The sequence below is a fragment of the Cryptosporidium ubiquitum genome (genome assembly GCF_001865345.1).
Source record: "Cryptosporidium ubiquitum isolate 39726 chromosome Unknown contig_16, whole genome shotgun sequence".
In the NCBI taxonomy this organism is placed as follows: domain Eukaryota; phylum Apicomplexa; class Conoidasida; order Eucoccidiorida; family Cryptosporidiidae; genus Cryptosporidium; species Cryptosporidium ubiquitum.
In genome coordinates this window covers 1-18,540 of record NW_021639815.1, presented here as the reverse complement: position 1 = coordinate 18,540, position 18,540 = coordinate 1, and the positions used below count along the sequence as shown (strand labels likewise).

The following is an 18,540-nucleotide window of genomic DNA, read 5'->3' as shown; positions in this document are numbered from 1 at the left end:
CGACATTCCGCAATATTATAACTTCTACATTGCACGCGCGAGTAAAAATTGTGTGTAGGAAAGCGCTCCTTTCGTACCGCCTATATTTTAATTTAACATTAATGTAATATTTAATTATATGGTATTGTGAGTAACTTTAATTGGAGTTGTTTTTATATAAATTATTAATATTGTGATTAGTAGCATTATTAGATTCTGCTTGAATTTCAGTTATGGCAATTTCCAACACAAGTCGAATTCTTTATGTAAGGTATGGCCTACATTTGTATTGTTTCGATCTCATTCCGCTATTCACCTTAGACAGCTTCCATATGATATTTCTCCTGCCGATCTCTACGACATTTTTGGGAGGCATGGTACAATAAGACAAATAAGAAAGTAAGTTTTAGTGAATTTTGTTTGTAAACAGACTAAATGAAACAGGGGTGTGGACGAAAGTACAAAAGGCACGGCCTTCGTAGTATACGATGAGATTGAAGATGCGAAAAATGCACTAAAACAACTTTCCGGTTTTCATGTTTCGGGGAGGTAAGTTAATTATTCTCTAGTTTGAAAAAAATAACATTGAATAGGTATTTAACAGTGTTGTTTTTCAATTACAAAGATACATAGTAAATACTAAAGTACTGAATCCCGACCAATTCCAACGCAAAACAGATGCAAATCTTTTAAATACTTTTTACTGACTATAATTCAATATTCCAATTCTAACCATTATTATTACAGTCTTTTTGCGCCAACTGGTAGACAATATCTTGTTCTACCTGGTACAACGGTCTCTTAAATTATTTTTAATTCACGGTAATTCTAAAATTTCATCAGGTATGAACTTCTAATTTCCCACTTAATTTATGCACGAGGATAGACATGGAGGAATCCTTTTCGAGCAAACCTCCCTTTTTCTTTCAAAATGGAGGTTAAGGCTGGATAAATCATTTGTAGGTGGCTCCTTACTTGATGATTTTTTTGAAAAAATTGGGTCATTATTTTATTTTTTATCGTTGAAGAAATGTGAACAAACTTTTTCTCATTCGACTATGATGGAGATAAATTTGTTCGTTAAAAGTTTACCCAAGATTTTTCTGTTAACAGGTAGCATTGGATCCGGTAAAAAATATTTTTTGAGTGAATTGTTATCGAGCTTTTCAAAAACTTGTTTTACCTCAAATTCAGACCTACCTAAAACTGTTACTTTTAATGTATCAATTGATAAGTATGTTTTTGGAGCAAATCCCCCGGCTTCTACTTGCCTTAATAATGGTATTCGTGATTTGAATAATGAGTTGGCTGTTATTTCTAAAATGGGGAGGTGTTTACAAAGTTCTTTACATAATGGACCAGGCCTTCCTCCTGCGATATTGGTTTCTTTTGGAAATGTTAATGCAGGCCAATACTATATAAAGTCAAATAATGGTTATGACGCTAATGCTTTGAACCAGTTTGCTGTTCTTATCAATTTGATTTCCAGGTACATTTATATTTGGGACTATGAAGACATTCCAGTCGTCTCATTTTTTGTTTCGGATGTGGATTCATATGTTGGCAAAGACTCCAATATGGATTCGCAATTGGAAACGATAAATTTAAAATACATATTGAAACGTGGATATGGAATGTTTTTTGAGATGGATTTCAGCAGCTCATTACTTAAGGTGGATAAAACTTCCCTCCTTAGGTTTTTAATTCGTAAAAGATATGGTATTAATGAAGTAGCTTTAGATTATTTATTAAAGGAAATGATTGATATGCACTCTGAATCTATTATGGCTTTATCTAATAAAGAATTAGAATTAGTCATAAACGAGATTGATCTAATTCGCATTAAAGACGTTTTGAATGATATTGAACTATGCAATATTCCGTATACCACTTCATGTGGTAATTTTATTGCACTTGTACCAAATGGTGTGAAAAATGATTTTTTCAGTGTATTTTTGTATTATTTCAACTTTGTGGTTGGAAAGTTGGATAAATCAATCGGTTATTCTAGGCATGAAATAACTTATTTTAGTTATAATAAAGGGATTGGTTTATGTAAAGGTGGATTAGGGGATATGATTGGCTGTATTAAGGTAATTTCCAAAATAAAAAATTTTTTACTTCCATGTATTTTGCTCTATCCCGAGCCATCTAATTTCCAACTTCCAGTTGTTTTTAACGAGGCATCTGGTATTATTGTTTCTGGTGGAAAGGGTTGTGGTAAGTTGAATTATAAGGCAAGCAAGTGAGAAAAGAACTATATGATAGGTCATTAACTCTTCATGTTGAAATATGAGCCTTAAATTTGATGCTTGCACACTCAATTTATAACTGTTAATCATTACTTAGGTAAAAGCTTTCTTGTTACCTCAATTGCCAACTCTTTAAACTGTGGAATCAACTTTGTTCAGACTGCAGACATTTTCAATGCAACTATTGGATTTTTGGAGAAATACCTAAAGGAGATGATAAATGTCTGTACAAGGAAGCGCAGATTTATTCTGGTTTTTGAGGATATTGATCAATATTTAATGAGAAACAACAATACACTTTTTTCATTAATGTTTCTTTTTGATTTAGTGTCTCGTTCAAATAAGTGGATGCATTCAGAAATAATGATATTTGGTACGTCTAAGAGACGATATCCTGTCTGTGCTAATGTATATCAGGTAGGTCTTTTTTTTATGTGGATTTATCGAGTAATGATGATAAATCAGATGACGAGCATGAATTTGATACCTTAATAACGGTTTGTCGACTGATTTTCCTGTTATTTTGTATCAATGGCATTGGCTGTATAGCTTATGTTGATTACAATCGAGGCATTTGTCTGAGCTCTTATTTAAGTCCATAGTAATTTTTGAACTGAATAACTTTATTAACAGCCTTATAGATTTTTTATTCATTTATCTCTTCCAGGCCGTGGCGAGTGGGATTTAAGGGAAATCATCGATATTTTAAATAAACAGTTAATACCAATAGTAACTAGATTTTCAAATAGAGTGCCGATTAAGATAAGCCACGATAAAGTTGATCAGCTGATTGAAAATGTTGCGTTTCTTATTAGACAAGAGTTTACACCATCAGTTGCGGTAGGTATCGCGAATTATTTGGGCCTTTTTTTATTAAGACAACTACTTGAATATTCTGATAAAACAACTCTTCTGGATCTAGAGAGCTACTTTGATATAATTTACAAAACTGTATTAAATATTGCTAGTAAATGTTGCAAATTTTAACCAAATTTTTTTTGAGTGCATAATGTCCCTGCGTTTTCCCCTCTTCGCGCTGTGATTTTTTCTACTTTTCTAATTTAAATAAGATGCGAGATAACTGTATAAAATACAAACGGAATATTTCCAGAAAATTAACTTGTTCAATTAAGTCCCTTTGTGAGGCTGAAATTGGTTCTAGTAAGTTTTACCAAAAATCTGGTGAATTAATATTGAATTTGTAGATCATATTTCAGGAATAAACGCATTGAAGATATATGTTTTGAAACTATCCCTAAGAAATGCAATTGCTAAACACGAAATAGAAGGAATAACTAACTTGCTAAAAATAATGGATAAAAAGATTCGTATCATTAAATCTATCAAAGGTCTTACTTATCAATTAAAAAACTTCCTCCAATACGTAATTAACGATGAAGGTGCTATTCAAAATACTGAAAAACAAGATTTAATTTCTCTTTATAACTGGCTTAATAAATCAACATTATTTAGCTAGATATTCTGCAGAAAAAGGTTATTTTCTTTGCTAAATATAAACAAATCCTTTATCAAAATTAAATACTATCCAATATAACTAATTAATTTTAATAAGCTAATCGAAAATTATTTCATCTTGAAATATTCCTGTTCTGCATCACTTATTTTTTCATTATCTATATTGTTGTTTAGTTCTTCCTCACTATCAACTAAGTCATGAACCAACACAGCGGTTGTAGAAGGAATGTAAACCACATTTAATCTTCTAGTTAAAGGAACTTCATGATATTCAAATCCTGAAATTTGATCATTAATTATATTTGACGCTCTAATTCTTGGTGAACAAATTTTTAAATTTTCTTCAAGTTTTCTTTCAGTAATTTCGAGGGTTTCTCTATGAGACATTTTCTCTTTAGAGTCAATATTCTCATTAAAAAGGTATTTTGAATCATTTACATCATTAAAAAAGTTACCGAGTGACTGATTACTATGAGCTAGCTCGTTTGATAACTCATCTGCAAGTGAACCTCGTTTAACTTTGTTTTGTTTATCTGCTGAACATAATTCCACTGTTCTACTTGTAAAGTTTTCTTCAAAAGAATACCTATTAGAATTAATCTTCTGAAAGTTTTGTTCGTAATATCTGAAAGATGGAAAAGAAGAAATTTGATTAATATTTCTATTTGTGTGTTCAAAATCTTGGGAAATTTGTTCAGTAGAGACTAGTAACTGTTTAGCGAGTAATTCGCTCGCACTTCTTTCTTCAAACATCAATTTATTCTTTTTAGATTCGGATAATTTAATCATTATATTTCCTTCTTTACTTTTGATGTTTGGTTCGACGCAAATAAAACTTCTTGTATTAGCGTGTAACAAATTTAATATATTTTTTTGAATATCACACTCATGCTCTCCATAATCTTCAGTACATTTTTCCTTTTTCTTCCTAAAATTGCAGTAAAATATATTGTCATAAGCATCCTCTTCTGACTCAAGATAAACAAATAACCCATCATCATTTCCAGCCAATGAATACCCTCTAAATTCTTTGAGTGGCCCTTTATACTTGATTGTAATTCCTTCCCATCTCTTTACATTTTTTTTAGGGCTTGGCGGTGCCCTTAGAAAAGACCAGTAACTTAGAGTATTTAGGAATCCTTTTTTCATTACGGAAGACATTATATTCGAGAATCCCTCCCAAAAATGGGGTATTTTCTTAATACTCCAATAAGAAGGCGTTTTCGACAATACAACTCTTGCAGATTGTCTGTCATAATTTGGTTCCAAACCCAAAAAATACTCATCTTCTAGTAACGTAGCACTTAGTGCTATTTCGGATCTATCTCCAATTATATCGCTTACTGTCATCTTCACTTTTTTAACCATTTGTGGGTTTATAGATATTGATCTAGATGTTGATAAAGACTGATTATTAAATAACGATGATTGCCTATAAAGATCATCTACTTGTAAAGGGAAACTATTGCTATTCATTGAAATATACCTTGTACTCATGCAAAGCGACCTTGAAAGCTGCTCATTTATTTCACGAAGCCTTATATTCTCTTCTTCTATACGCTTTAGTTGCTCCAAAATCTGACTATTATCATCACCTGCATAAACATTATTATCTAAATTTCCATGTTTTAAAATAAGCTTTTCTTGACCAAAATCAGTTTCGTAGCTTTTATCACTTTTAAATCCTGCTTCAAATTTAGAGTTGATCTTCTCCAAATCTAATTTGAAGCTAGGTTTACTAACAAGTTTGGTAAATTCCATTTTACTGACAATAAATCATCATATTATTGAGTATATATAAAATTTAAAACAAAAAAAAAAGAGTTAATAATATATTATGAGACAATGTTTTGTAAGTTCATGCCATCTCCTTGAGAATTATAAAAAAACATGCAGTGTGAGATGTGTGACTTTAAGCGGCAACATTGTAATGTTAAAAGCGCCATGACCTCTTAAATGAAAGACAAAAATGTAGAATTTGACAGTTTTAAAATGGGAGATTATATTCCAATTGAAATTGAATCAAAGAAAAAATCCTTATATTCTGAAGCTTTATTTAATAATCGGTATTCGTATTCTAACGGAGGTAATGAAGATGGAACGATCAAGAATTTGGAATTCACTACTTTAAATGGAAAAGTTTCTCTCTTCATTACAACAGGAAACAAGCTAAAAATAGTAAACCCTGCAAAAAAAAATGAGGAAAGTTCGAGTGGACTTGCTTCATTTAATTCTAAAAATTTAATTACCGCGTCTGCTTTAAGAAAAGATGGTAGGCTTTGTGGAGTTTCAATGGAAAGTAATGAATGTATTGCGTTGGATACAGAAACCATGACAGTTATCCGTAGATTTAAAAAGAGTAATGAACAATTCTCGTCAATTGCCTTTTCATCTGACAAAAGCAAAGTTATTTCTGGGACATTAACGGGTAAAATTTTGGTTCTAGAAGTTTCTTCTGGTGATAACATTTTGACAGTTCCTGCACATAATGACGTAATCAAGAGTATACTACCACTGGAAGATAGCTTGTTTAAACATTTTAATTTTGATTCAAACGCAGCATACACTGTAAATACTTATTTTGCGTCTTGTAGTTATGATTTTAATATCAAAATCTGGCGTTTTTCAGAATTCAAACGTATTGATGTTGGTAATAATGCTACACTCAGCAAAGATGATCAAATAGCTACTATTAAGACCTTGAAACATAATTTCCCCGTCGAATGTATCGATATTATTAATGGAAATAAATTAGTTTCATGTGGAGGTACTTCTATTAAAATTTGGGACTTAGAAAAAGCTGATATTGACTGTATTCACAATATAACAAACTTTGGTCGAACAATTACAACCATTTCTTCTAATGAAAATATATTTGCTGTTGGGTGTCTGGACCATAATGTTTGTATTTATAATTCGAAAACATATGAATTTATTCGATCTTTTAATTATAACAAAGGAATTTTAAAAGTTGCAATATCAAATTGCTCGTCATATATTGCAATTGCTCTTGAAGATAATAGTTGGAGTGTAAGAAAAAAAGCTACTTTAGGAATTGAAGAAGCACCTGGGGTTGACATTGATGAAGGAATTAACGAATTAAATAAAGGATATAGAACAGGTACGATAAGATATTATAAGAGAGGCAGAGGAACAAATGTGAGCGCTTTGGATATAGAAGTTAAAAACTGCAAAAAACGTCAAACAAAGCTTGACAGGCTACTAAGATCATATTCTTATAAAAAGGCATTAGATATTACTCTTGAAATGAGCTGGTCGCATTTTATTTCACTCTTGAAATCACTTTCATCAAGAGGAGCTTTGCATTTAATTGCGAGAGATAACGAATACAACAAAACTATTAAACTACTGAAATATATTAGTAGAAATATGGGAAAGTGTGTTCCTTATCAATTTATGTTGATTTCAGAATTAATAGAGCACATTCTACATGAAGGTAATATAGTAAAGTTATTGAATCAAAATAAATCAATTGAAAAAAAAAATGAAATATTCGAATGTATTAAAAAAATATCTCAAAAGGTTAGTCTGGAAACAAAACAACATGCAATGCTAAAGGAGTTCAAAAGTACTGCTGAAATCATTATTCAAAGTTGCAAAAAATGCTTAGTTAATTAGTATTTGTATTTAAGAGACTTTAATACCTTGAAATACCTGCATATCATAGTTAATAAAAATTATGCAGTTAAGTAATTTAAATTTATTGTTTTCTAACTATATTTCTCAGAAATCTAGTATTAATCAACAGCAAACACCGAATACGTGGCGTCTTCTTCGGGCTCTTGCTTGTTGGGCATCCATCTGAGTGCCATCTGGGAATGTTGCGGTAGCTTGCATCATTACAAATGCAGTTGGGCCTATTGAAGTATTATAGGGCGTTAACCAGTATGCATAATCTACCGGCAACAAACCTGTTGCTTGGTACTGGTCAAAAGGCCAAGACTCGCCAATGGTCTCTTGCATTCTTGTAGCATTGACAACGTTAGCACCGATAAAGGAGTTAGCAAACATGTCTTGCAAGTTTACATTTAATAACTCAATAGCAGCATTGTTATCTACTGATATTTCATTCAGATTTTCGGTTGCATCTACTTTCTCTTCTGCAGAGTCCTCTTGAACCACTTTACGCTCAGTACTTTGATTGCTCTGAGCTTCCAGTTCAGACATGATTCTAACGGTATGTGAATATAAGGTTTAACAAATCAGCCAAATATAAATGATTCGAGGAATAGAAAAAAAAAGATTTATTACATGCGACATCTATGTGTGTATAATTAGGCGGTGAGTTGCACTTTTTATGATCAAGTCTACTCTACCTAAAGGGAGAACAAACATGGTAAAATTCGACAGTAAAAATTGTAATAAGATTTTTCATCTTAATGTGGGCACACTAAGTCAGTAAATACGAGTAAAATGACACCTTTTTATCCGTAGAAACAGGAAAATTTAAAGTTCATTTTAAAACCATCTAGCCTCATTAAAAAGTACGTTTGTCAAATCAATCCATGTTTAATAGAATCTTAGTTTTTTAATATTAATATATGATCGAATTACTCTGATTTAGTAATGTTTTTATGCTAATATACGTGTTGTTACCGCGCATTAGCCGAGACAACGCGCTCGAGCAAACTGTCTCATTGAGATAAAAAAAAAAACAGTGTTTTAGAGCACTAACTTTAGTTTGAAAAAATTAGAAGAAAATGGGTAAAAGAACCAAGAAGGTAAGTTGTATTTGAGCAGGAGGAGGAAAACCGTGTGAGTGGGTTTTTTTATGTTCTTATATTGTGCTTTATGTTCAGTATTTGAACCTAATTGTTATTTATTTGGTTTCAACCTCTAATATAAAGGATTCTCTATATTTCACATACTTTTTTTACCTTATTATAGGTCGGAATTGTTGGTAAATTTGGCACTAGATATGGTGCTTCTTTACGTAAGCAAGTAAAGAAGACTGAAATCTTACAACGTGAGACATATGTTTGCCCGTTTTGTGGAAAGACTTCGACAAAAAGAACAGCTTGTGGAATTTGGGAGTGTAAAGGTTGCAAGAAGGTCTTAGCAGGAGGTGCATGGCAACTAAGCACTGCAGCAGCAGTCACAGCCAGATCCACAATTGCACGTTTAAGGAAACAAAGAGAAGAAGCAGAATAAACGAATAGTTATCGACAATTTAGATCACTTCAAATCCCTAGTGATATCAAGGTATTTCTCTTACTAAATTAGATACTTTTAATATTGTAGAAAGAACCTAGTTTAACTATTAATATTGAATATAGATTCCAATGCATCGTTAACTGTTTTTCTTCCCAATGGGTTTGTAGGTTTCTCTGTACCCAAGACATCGCTTATTTCAATCTTGTCGTCCATATCCATCAGTAAATCAAGTCCCAAGTGAGAACTCGGAATTCCAGGATGCCTTTGGGCCTTTGAAACCAAATCCTGCTCCATTCTTGATTTCGCAGCTAAGTGATATCCTTGTATAGCACTGAGCATATTCAACTCATTTTCCACATTCCTAACAAAACCCTAGGAAAAATGAGAATTTTCATTTGAAATCTAAAAAGTTATTATTTTCAACTTACGCTTTCTTGAATCTGCTGTGGTAAGCATTTGGGCTTCGTGCCAAGATCTTTAGGAACAAACCCGTTTATTAGTGATTCATTTGGGTATTTTTCACAATATCTTAAATCAAATTTCTTCTCCATTATTAGTGGCAAACTCAATTTTATTGCTATTTATTCTTATGCAATTAATATTCTACTTTAATAATTTCTGTGGGTTTCAATCTGTAATTACCGGCAATATTTTGAGGGTAAATATTGTATTTTGTCTGAAATAAATTAAACTGATAAAATAATTAAATCAAACTTAATAATTTATTTTATAATGTTGAACTCATGATGGGTTAACATGGAAAAACTGAGCTCATGGTTACATGAACGCACTAAAAAAAGAAAGGAGCTGAAAAAGACTATTCGAAACTTTTGGAATGAAGAAATATCTTTAGATGAAGAACCAGAGAAGGGCATTTCAAATGTACAAAATATTATTGAACATTTGAAAGATAAAAGAAGGTCCTCTTTTGAAAGAGACTTATCTTCAGGTGAGGATGCTGCTTCAATTAGTTCGAAAAGTGGTATTAACAGTTGCATTGAAGAAAGGATTGAGGACGATAATATCTTTGGTCCATCTGTTTCTGAAATTCAAGAAAAAATAATGAATCAAAACCTGAATTATGGAGCAGCTCTTTTACATGGTGAAGGCGAGGCTATGGCACAATTTGTGCAAGCAGGGAAAAGAATACCGAGAAGAGGTGAGGTTGGATTAACAGGGGAACAGATTGAATCGTTTGAGAAGGTAGGATATGTAATGAGCGGAAGTATGCATAAGAGAATGACTGCCGTAAGAATCAGAAAGGAGAATCAGGTTTATACGATGGAGGAGAGAAGAAGTATAGCTCTTCAGAACGAAAAACAAAGATTGCTAAAGGAGTCACAATTGATAGGAGAGCTTCGTGAACTCATAAAAAAAGAAGAAAAAAAGCTTTAGAGTGATTTTGTTCTAGTTAGATTTTGTCTAATGATCACGGTGTTTCCATAAATAACTATCCGTGGCTAGATTGGTTTGGCCTTTATATTAAGTCAACCAACTATTTGATACTTTTAACTTTTCTAATATTCTACTTGTTAAATATGGCGTTGTTAAGAATTTGTTTACAAAGTCTTATCAGGCAGAGATCAATCCTAAACAACCCAAATTATAGAAAAGTGGGGATATTCGATACATTAGCACCAATGCACCTTGCGTTTTTTCTTTTGTGACTTCATGATCCTTTGGCATAAAGTCGGTTCCATTCTCTGGCAGTTGACTCTGCATCTAATATGTTATTTTTGAAATGGTCGGCAACCATGGTATCTAAAGGATCGTTCGGCTCCGGAGAGCTTAGCAAAGCTTGAATACTCAACAATACTGTTCTAATTTGTAAAGCTGGGCTCCATTTGTCCTTCAAAATGTCCAGACAAATTCTTCCAAGTTTGTCAATATTCGGGTGGTAAATTTTTGTTAAAAACCTAACTTTGGGAGGTTCCATAGGGTAATGCTCTGGTAGGAACAACTCAAGTCTGTATTTGCCACCCTCATAAGGTGTACCCTCAGGACCCATCATAATAATTTTGAAGTATCTATAATTGTCTTCATCAGGCTCAGCATTTATACCGGGTGATGGGTCGTTTGCAAGATTCATAGTTTCTTTCTGTATTCTCTTTGAAATCGACATTTTTCCAAGATTTTGAATTACTTTGTGCCCGTAAAATCAGATATTGATCGCAGGTGAACATTATGAATCCAAATAGAAGTAACCATGCGCGCGTGGTACCTCACGAAAAAAAAACTAATATAGTTAAATTATTTCTACTAACAAAAATAGAAATTAAGAGAATATTTAAGCAATTAGGATTACTCTATTAACAATTTATGACGTCTCTTCTAGTTAATTACCCGACTGAAATTCTTTTGTTTATGTTAACGTTCTCATCATATAAAGAACGTTTGTTAGCTTTACCTAGTAATGATTGATTAATTGATTCTAGCATTTTAGAAGAAATTTGATCTAAATTAATTGGTTCAGCTGACTGTATTATTGCCCTAGTTTTCTTTTGGTTGTTGTATTCTTCAGCCTTCAATTGGATCTTGAGATTGTAATGTCTCCACATGCATTGGAGATTAAGAATAAAGTTTAACTTCTTGTCGTTATTTTGTTCCATCTCTTTGCAGTTCGAAGCATTCAATTCTTTAATAAAAATCGAACCAATTTCATGAAAACATTGAACGGTCAGAGAGCATGTGTGGTCTTCAATAGTAACAGGGAAAAGGAACTTAGTTTCAGGGATTACAGATTCGTCGCATTTCTCACAATATGAAGTAGAAAAAAGAACTTTTTTTTTGCATATTGGGCATGCATCATATGTCAATGAGCCACCTCTATCTCCGGGAACTTGTTGGTTTACGTTTATCGAACCAATTTTTGAAATCCTTGCAATAACCTGAAATGATTGGACTGATGAAAACTCATTATCTTCCATTTGGTTCCTTATATCTTTAAGAGTCTTTACTGGGTATATTTTCTCGTTAACTCCAATACTATTAGGTGATTCACTCAAAGACAAATTGCTTATTGATTCAAACTTTACAGTATTTCCTATATCATTAAACCAGCCCCTCAACTCTTCCATTTTTTCATCATCAATTGAAAATTCCATATTGCTTCTTCCGTTTAATGTCGATCCCTGTCGGCCCTGATAGTCCCGTATTTGTATACTCTTCAATGCAACTACTGGATTTCCAGATAACTTCTCATCCCTAACTTCCGCTAACTCTCCCCATAATGTAATATTTATCTGAAAGCATGTTTTATCTACTATTGAAATAGTTCTTCTGGAAACTTCATCATTGTTCTTTCTTGAAATCACTTTTGTGCAAGGGCTGAATTGTCTGACTATTCCAATCAAGTCAACTATCGAGGGAACTGGCATTTCTTTAATATCCTTAATAGTCGAAAAAATATATTTGGGTGCCTTGCCTATTGAATCATCATCATTCTCAGCTTTTTTAATAAGACACCTGTCAGAAAAGTTTATTTCGTAGGGATTTGAAGTATCATTAAACTTCGTATTAGATACAACAACATCGTTTCCTGTGCATTTTAAAATGTATACTGAACCGTGATGTAATATATTATAATATTCTTCTGCTTTTTGACGCCAAAACTTAATTCTAATAACATCATTATCTTTATCTATTATGTCTAAGTGAAAAAATTTTAGCCCACTTCTTAATGTCTGAAGTGAACTTTTTTGAACGATACGGCCTTTAATGGAAATAGTTTGCCTGTTCACATTTACTTCTCTGATTGGCATAAAGCAGCTAAATTAAGAGTTTATATATAAAGAAAATCAACAAAATGTTATTAAAAAACTTACTCCGACATATTTAATTCTTTAATCAACCTTTTATTTGAATTAAAAACGAAATAAAAGCTAATCAGATTGTGAGGGGGAGCAAGTCAAATTTCATGCCCCACAATTATTCAATGAATTTAAGTACATGTAAATGATAATTTAATGAAATAAATATATATAATATAATATACAATATATATATCGAGAGTAAACACTGGTCATTAAAGTAATAATCTGAGCAATTGGTTTCGTCCTAGAAATTGGAATAAATGAAAAAACTGCATTTTGTGAAACATAAATCAGTGATAAGAATCAAATATATTAAATTATGATTAAATGAAATACTAATTTTTAAACTGTCTCTAATCTAAATTTTTTTATTTATATAGTAATCATAACGAGGGGAAATGATTGAAAATATTAAATTTAATAAATACTACCCGCTATTTATACAAATACTTAAATCATTGTGGGGATAGTTCCTAAACTCCAATAATATTATTTTAACGTTATCAAAATCAATATTTACAAAAAATTGGTTCTGCTCTTGAATTGCGTTCTCAAGCATGACTAGTGTAGGATCTGGATACGACTCATCAGTTTCTACTTTCTCTCCTGATGGGCGTGTCTTTCAAGTTGAATATGCAAGCAAGGCCATTGATAATAGTGGAACTGCTATTGCAATGACCTACAAATCGGGTATTGTTTTCGCTGTGGACAAATATGTTGCCAGCAAAATGATGGTAGCAGGTACTAATAGGAGAGTTTTTGCGATTGATAATCAGATTGGTTGTTGTGTTGCGGGATTTATTACGGACTCGAACAGGATAGTTTCAATAGCACGTTCAGAATCGTTAAATTATCAAAAGATCTACGGGAACCCAATACCAATACGTGTATTGGCGGAAAGAATTGCAATGTATATGCATAACTTTACTCTCTATGGTTCAGTTCGGCCATTTGGTTGTTCAATACTTTTAGGTGGGCTTGACCAGGACAGGGGCATTGAACTTTATTGCATCCATCCATCAGGTTCATGCTATAAATACTGTGCAATGGCAGTTGGGAAAGGTAGGCAATTTGCAAGAACTGACCTAGAAAAGTTAATAGACAAGAATTTATCTGAAGAAGACGCATTATATGAGGCAGCAAGAGTTATAATACAATCTAGAGAGGAGGGAGCATCGAAAAACCTCGAACTAGAGATGGCATTCATCGGCCCTGGGTCAGATTTCCAATTTTCTATAGTTCCTGAAAAACAAATAGACTCACTTAATGAGCGTGTTGAAAAATACATAGATGACCTTGCAAGCGCTGAGTAAGACTCATTTTGAAGGGAAAAGTCGATTTTAGTAAATCTAATACTTTTAAGAGCTTGACCTAATGTCTTTTTTCTTTGATTATTTGTATTCGTTATGTTTGTCTATTTTTTCTCGACTTATTCCTCCGCTGCGCTTTTTTCTTTGCCACTTTGATCTTAAGTGTGGCATGATAGTTTGGGTGCGTCTGCATGCCCGCCATCATACAAATTTATGAATAAACATAAAAATGAAGGTGAATGTTCTATTTAATCCAACAGGAGAGCTCATCTCACTCGAAATCCATAAAGAAACTACTGTTGAAGTTTTAAAATCGCTCATTGAAATCGAGTTTAACTTAGATAACTCAAAGAATTATGAATTGTCAATTGAAGGTAATACTTTGCAAGATGATGACATTGCATTATCAAAGGTTTTAAATAAAGATTCAATATTTATTGTGTCAGAGAAAAGCAGTCAAAGTGCCGTTAACAGCCTTAACTTTTCCTCAAATTACTCTGAAAATTTAATTCAGACACTTTCATCACAACTATTTACAAAAATTAAAGAAGACCAGTCACTAAAGTTATTGTATTGTTCAAAATCAAATGAATATAAAGATGCAATTGATAAAGATGATATTCAAAAGTTTACAGAGCTAGTAAAAAATGATTACTTTGCCGGAAATCTTAATTCTATGTCTTCTGGTTCAAGTTCATATATGTACAATTTAGACCCGTTAAGCCCAGAATATCAAAGATTAATTGAGGAGCAAGTAAGAAAACAAAATGTTGAAGAAAATTTAATTTTAGCTCAAGACCATTTACCAGAAAGCTTTGCGCAAGTTCATATGTTATACATAAATGTAGAGGTTAATGGTCATTCAATTAAAGCATTTGTTGATAGCGGTGCACAGACAACAATCATGTCTAAGAAATGTGCCGAAAAGTGCAATCTCTTGAGACTAATAGACTATAGATTTAGCGGAATTGCACAAGGTGTGGGCATAAGTAAAATTGTTGGAAAAATACATGTTGCTCAAATGAAAATTGGAAATTCTTTTTTTCCATTCTCAATAACAGTGCTTGAAGAAAATCGCGTAGATTTTCTATTTGGATTAGACTTACTTAAAAGATATCAATGCTGTATTGATTTAAATCAGAATTTGCTAACTATTGGTAATGAAAAAGTAGAATTCTTATCTGAATCTGAAATAAATAGTGAAATGAATCTAATTGAATCAAATAATACAACAAATGATCAATGTTTTGATGAAGAAAAAAAACTTCAACTTTTATCACTAGGTTTTTCTGAGACTCAGGTAATCAATGCATTAAAGGCTGCAAACGGAAATACTGAATTAGCTGCATCATTATTATTCTCAAATGAAAATATTTGAATAAATAATCTTAATGTAACAATCTAACTATTTTGAGAATCATTTCTAATTTAAAAGCTATTTTCTATACTGTTGCAACAAAAATCTTGTAACTGTACGTTTGTCTTTTCATTTTGGCTTATTTCTCCAAAATCTTTGAGATGAATTAGTCTATTTTTATCAATGCTGGGTTCACTGATAATAAATCTACTTTTCATTTCCTCAAGGATATCGGTTAGATCTGATGTCTCAGAATTATCGTCTCCGCTCGTATCCACGTTAATATATTTTGATCTTAAAATTTTTAAAATTGACGACTTGTTCTTTATGGTTGAGTGGTGTGGTTTTTTATTAGTAATAACAATGATTTTGGAGTTTTCAAATATCTGTAGAATTTCTTTTACAAAACCCAAATGGAAAGGCGAACTGAAAATTATTGGGTACTTATTGTTGTAATTATTCTTTATTAATGTTCGAGTAACATAATTTTTAAAAGATGAATATGCTTCAATTATTTTCTCGGAACTACTTATTATTTTATTTTTATATCCTTCGAAGCCTTCTTTACCGGATAATAATGGCAGACTAAATGGAGCAAACATAAACATTTCTAACAAAATTGAATCATCTGTTAATATTTCTTCTGAATCTATCATCTCAAATCTTGATAAAGGTAAAACTGATGTTGCAATTTTTACTTGTTCTAAAATTAATCTTCTTGAATTCTTTATTGGGAGATAAGGACAAGCAATATCTGCAAATTTTAATTCATTGTAATTATTTAACGATTTCCTCAGAATTTTTCTCATTTCCAGTATTTCCTCAAAAGTTGTTCCTGTAATAAAATAACAGTTCATTATCTTAAATTTTTCTATCATTGAAGAATTTAAGGACTCTTCGACCATGTATTGGTTTATTACAGATTGTTTCAAAAATACGTAATAAGAATATTTGGCATAGAATTTAATTGGAACTTTTTCCAATAAATCACAAATCGTCTCTGCGTTACTTTTCATCTTTCTGCAAATAAGTTCATATCTATTCTGGTTGAACTGAGCATTTCTTGTGTTTAATTCTGCTTTAATTTCGTTCAAAGCATCGCTGAAACATTTATGAGGAGCTAAAGAGACCGAACAAGAGTTTGGTGGGAAGTACTCTCTTTTTACGCAATATAAAAACGAATTTTGGAAAGTAATATCTAGTGGTGGCCATGAAATTTCAGGCATGTCTTCAAACACATTTGATGTATCAACCGGGAAGGGTTGAGTTCTTTCAGTGTTATCAAACCAATAGTGCCTCCAATATTGCATTAAAGGTACAAACTTAAAGATGGGGCTTTCTGGCCCCCTCTTTTTTATTGCAGTAAAGAATTCATCAATTGCAACACCTTTATAATTTTCTAATCCAAGTTGAGAAGCCAGAGTTTCGATATGTTTTTTTCCTAAAATCCTTGTATCTAATAAATTATATCTCCAATGTTTTCTCTCCTTCTTTTTAGATGCAGATATTATTATTTCACAAATTGTATTAACTGGTGTTAATGGTGCGGTAGAAGAACCAATAGGGAATATTCCCTCAAGAATTGAAGCGATCAATAGAGCCGTCGCATAATCGGTTTTGTTTGTATACCCTGTATCTGAGGCAACGTATGTATTTGGTAGTCTGTAAATCGAAAGAGGAAGGCCTTGCTGATGGGCAGCTTCTAAAATTTGCTCAGCTGCCCATTTACTCCAAGGATAACCTTGTCTTGTGGGAGGGAATAGCCTACTCATTTCTCTAGTAGATGGTCCTTCTGTTTCCTTAACTACTGCACTCTCAAACTCCCTAGTGAACATTGCAAAGAATGCTGGGAACTGACCAAGTGTTGAGGAGAAGTGCAAATGTTTAAGCTTGATGGTTGTACAGAAATTAATTATTCCAACTAGTGAAAGAGTATTTGTTTTTCTTAGCCTTTTGTAATTGCTTAATAGGTTCACATCACCTCCTATGTGGTAAACTACGTCAATTTCCTTACATAATTCATAATACCTTTCCTCTGAAAGCCCCAAATACTCCTCCTCAAAATTTCCACATTCTACAATAATCCTAGAAGCATAGGATGAATCCCATATCTCCGCCTCTTCACAAACATTAATTATTCTTTCTAAACCTTTCTCGGGATTACTTGCTCTTACAAGGCAAACAATCTGCATATTCTTAAACTCCTCAATTAGTTTCACAAGCAATATTCTGCCAACAAATCCTGTAACGCCTGTCAAAAATGCAGTTTTGAATTCGGAGGGATCAGTAGTTGTTAATACTCCATCCAAGTTTAATTTCATCGAACTTCTGATTTCCTCTACATCCACAATTGGGTCAAAAGTCGATTTTTGATCAATTTCTTTACCATTGTTCTCATTTTGTTTTTTATTATTTTCCTCTTCTGAAGAAATTAATTCGTTCCAAGAGACATATAATAGATCATAATCTTCATTATTTTCAACTCCCAAGTCCTCTAATGCACTAATAATATCAGTCTCAGCAATTAAATTATTGATTGTTTGATATCTTTTTTCAAAGGTTTCAACATATAAAATATATCTTTCTGATTGCTTTAGTGAAGATAAAAGCCACTGTTCAATTGTCATCTTGGTTTGTTCGCTCGAAGTTTGTGAATAACTCTTTGTAGAATCAAATGTTGACGAATTTCCTAATTTTTGATCCCTTACATACATGGAAATCGCATATATTGTGGGGTTTTCAAAAACAAGTGTCTGAGGTAATTTAACCCCGGTCATGTCAAGTACCGAATTCCTAAATTCAACTGCTCCCAATGAGTCTAATCCTAAATCCAACAAAACTGTATCTGGACTTGGTAATGTTGGCGAACTTGCACACTGCTGAGCAATTTGAGCAATTACCACAACTAATTCCTCATCGGACAACTTGCTAATATCAACGTGGCCCTGCGATCTTCCTTGCGAACTATAATCGACTTCACTTAAAAATGTGGGTATTGTATTATAACGACGCATGAATGTGTCCCATTTTAATGATTGGCAACCAACAACAGAAGTACTTTTTGAGACAAAACATAGGATATCATTTAATACACGAATTCCCAACTCATTGGATATACCGTACATACCGACTTTTTCCAAGTGTTGCTTAAGATTTGCTGCCATTCCTTGTTCGATCCA

The 18,540-nt window shown here is 32.4% G+C and overlaps 13 protein-coding genes across 13 annotated transcripts; 7 read left to right on the top strand and 6 right to left on the bottom strand.

Moving 5' to 3' along the window:
- Nucleotides 1–118: 118 nt before the first annotated feature.
- Nucleotides 119–3,218, top strand: cubi_01042 (uncharacterized protein; the record flags this gene model as incomplete). The annotated part of the gene is made up of 7 exons (XM_029018054.1): nucleotides 119–126; nucleotides 193–378; nucleotides 424–528; nucleotides 866–1,107; nucleotides 1,174–2,199; nucleotides 2,329–2,648; nucleotides 2,910–3,218. 7 exons carry the CDS (start codon nucleotides 119–121, stop codon nucleotides 3,216–3,218), a joined length of 2,196 nt encoding a protein of 731 aa, XP_028875391.1.
- Nucleotides 3,219–3,301: 83 nt separating this feature from the next.
- cubi_01041 (uncharacterized protein) lies at nucleotides 3,302–3,708 on the top strand (the record flags this gene model as incomplete). The annotated part of the gene is made up of 2 exons (XM_029018053.1): nucleotides 3,302–3,392; nucleotides 3,449–3,708. The coding sequence occupies 2 exons, from the start codon at nucleotides 3,302–3,304 to the stop codon at nucleotides 3,706–3,708; spliced, it is 351 nt and encodes a 116-aa protein (XP_028875390.1).
- A 107-nt stretch (nucleotides 3,709–3,815) lies between these two features.
- On the bottom strand, nucleotides 3,816–5,468 carry cubi_01040 (uncharacterized protein; the record flags this gene model as incomplete). The annotated part of the gene is made up of 1 exon (XM_029018052.1): nucleotides 3,816–5,468. The coding sequence occupies one exon, from the start codon at nucleotides 5,466–5,468 to the stop codon at nucleotides 3,816–3,818; it is 1,653 nt and encodes a 550-aa protein (XP_028875389.1).
- A 195-nt stretch (nucleotides 5,469–5,663) lies between these two features.
- On the top strand, nucleotides 5,664–7,346 carry cubi_01039 (uncharacterized protein; the record flags this gene model as incomplete). The annotated part of the gene is made up of 1 exon (XM_029018051.1): nucleotides 5,664–7,346. The coding sequence occupies one exon, from the start codon at nucleotides 5,664–5,666 to the stop codon at nucleotides 7,344–7,346; it is 1,683 nt and encodes a 560-aa protein (XP_028875388.1).
- A 123-nt stretch (nucleotides 7,347–7,469) lies between these two features.
- cubi_01038 (uncharacterized protein) lies at nucleotides 7,470–7,895 on the bottom strand (the record flags this gene model as incomplete). The annotated part of the gene is made up of 1 exon (XM_029018050.1): nucleotides 7,470–7,895. The coding sequence occupies one exon, from the start codon at nucleotides 7,893–7,895 to the stop codon at nucleotides 7,470–7,472; it is 426 nt and encodes a 141-aa protein (XP_028875387.1).
- Nucleotides 7,896–8,428: 533 nt separating this feature from the next.
- cubi_01037 (60s ribosomal protein L37a) lies at nucleotides 8,429–8,879 on the top strand (the record flags this gene model as incomplete). The annotated part of the gene is made up of 2 exons (XM_029018049.1): nucleotides 8,429–8,449; nucleotides 8,616–8,879. The coding sequence occupies 2 exons, from the start codon at nucleotides 8,429–8,431 to the stop codon at nucleotides 8,877–8,879; spliced, it is 285 nt and encodes a 94-aa protein (XP_028875386.1).
- Nucleotides 8,880–8,981: 102 nt separating this feature from the next.
- Nucleotides 8,982–9,433, bottom strand: cubi_01036 (uncharacterized protein; the record flags this gene model as incomplete). The annotated part of the gene is made up of 2 exons (XM_029018048.1): nucleotides 8,982–9,254; nucleotides 9,311–9,433. 2 exons carry the CDS (start codon nucleotides 9,431–9,433, stop codon nucleotides 8,982–8,984), a joined length of 396 nt encoding a protein of 131 aa, XP_028875385.1.
- A 205-nt stretch (nucleotides 9,434–9,638) lies between these two features.
- Nucleotides 9,639–10,277, top strand: cubi_01035 (uncharacterized protein; the record flags this gene model as incomplete). The annotated part of the gene is made up of 1 exon (XM_029018047.1): nucleotides 9,639–10,277. The coding sequence occupies one exon, from the start codon at nucleotides 9,639–9,641 to the stop codon at nucleotides 10,275–10,277; it is 639 nt and encodes a 212-aa protein (XP_028875384.1).
- Nucleotides 10,278–10,551: 274 nt separating this feature from the next.
- Nucleotides 10,552–11,004, bottom strand: cubi_01034 (ubiquitin-conjugating enzyme; the record flags this gene model as incomplete). The annotated part of the gene is made up of 1 exon (XM_029018046.1): nucleotides 10,552–11,004. The coding sequence occupies one exon, from the start codon at nucleotides 11,002–11,004 to the stop codon at nucleotides 10,552–10,554; it is 453 nt and encodes a 150-aa protein (XP_028875383.1).
- Nucleotides 11,005–11,221: 217 nt separating this feature from the next.
- On the bottom strand, nucleotides 11,222–12,643 carry cubi_01033 (replication protein a large subunit; the record flags this gene model as incomplete). Its single annotated transcript, XM_029018045.1, has 1 exon — nucleotides 11,222–12,643. One exon carries the CDS (start codon nucleotides 12,641–12,643, stop codon nucleotides 11,222–11,224), a length of 1,422 nt encoding a protein of 473 aa, XP_028875382.1.
- A 608-nt stretch (nucleotides 12,644–13,251) lies between these two features.
- Nucleotides 13,252–14,007, top strand: cubi_01032 (proteasome subunit Alpha type NTN hydrolase; the record flags this gene model as incomplete). Its single annotated transcript, XM_029018044.1, has 1 exon — nucleotides 13,252–14,007. The coding sequence occupies one exon, from the start codon at nucleotides 13,252–13,254 to the stop codon at nucleotides 14,005–14,007; it is 756 nt and encodes a 251-aa protein (XP_028875381.1).
- Nucleotides 14,008–14,233: 226 nt separating this feature from the next.
- On the top strand, nucleotides 14,234–15,382 carry cubi_01031 (uncharacterized protein; the record flags this gene model as incomplete). Its single annotated transcript, XM_029018043.1, has 1 exon — nucleotides 14,234–15,382. One exon carries the CDS (start codon nucleotides 14,234–14,236, stop codon nucleotides 15,380–15,382), a length of 1,149 nt encoding a protein of 382 aa, XP_028875380.1.
- A 50-nt stretch (nucleotides 15,383–15,432) lies between these two features.
- cubi_01030 (type I fatty acid synthase) lies at nucleotides 15,433–18,525 on the bottom strand (the record flags this gene model as incomplete). Its single annotated transcript, XM_029018042.1, has 1 exon — nucleotides 15,433–18,525. One exon carries the CDS (start codon nucleotides 18,523–18,525, stop codon nucleotides 15,433–15,435), a length of 3,093 nt encoding a protein of 1,030 aa, XP_028875379.1.
- Nucleotides 18,526–18,540: the final 15 nt, after the last annotated feature.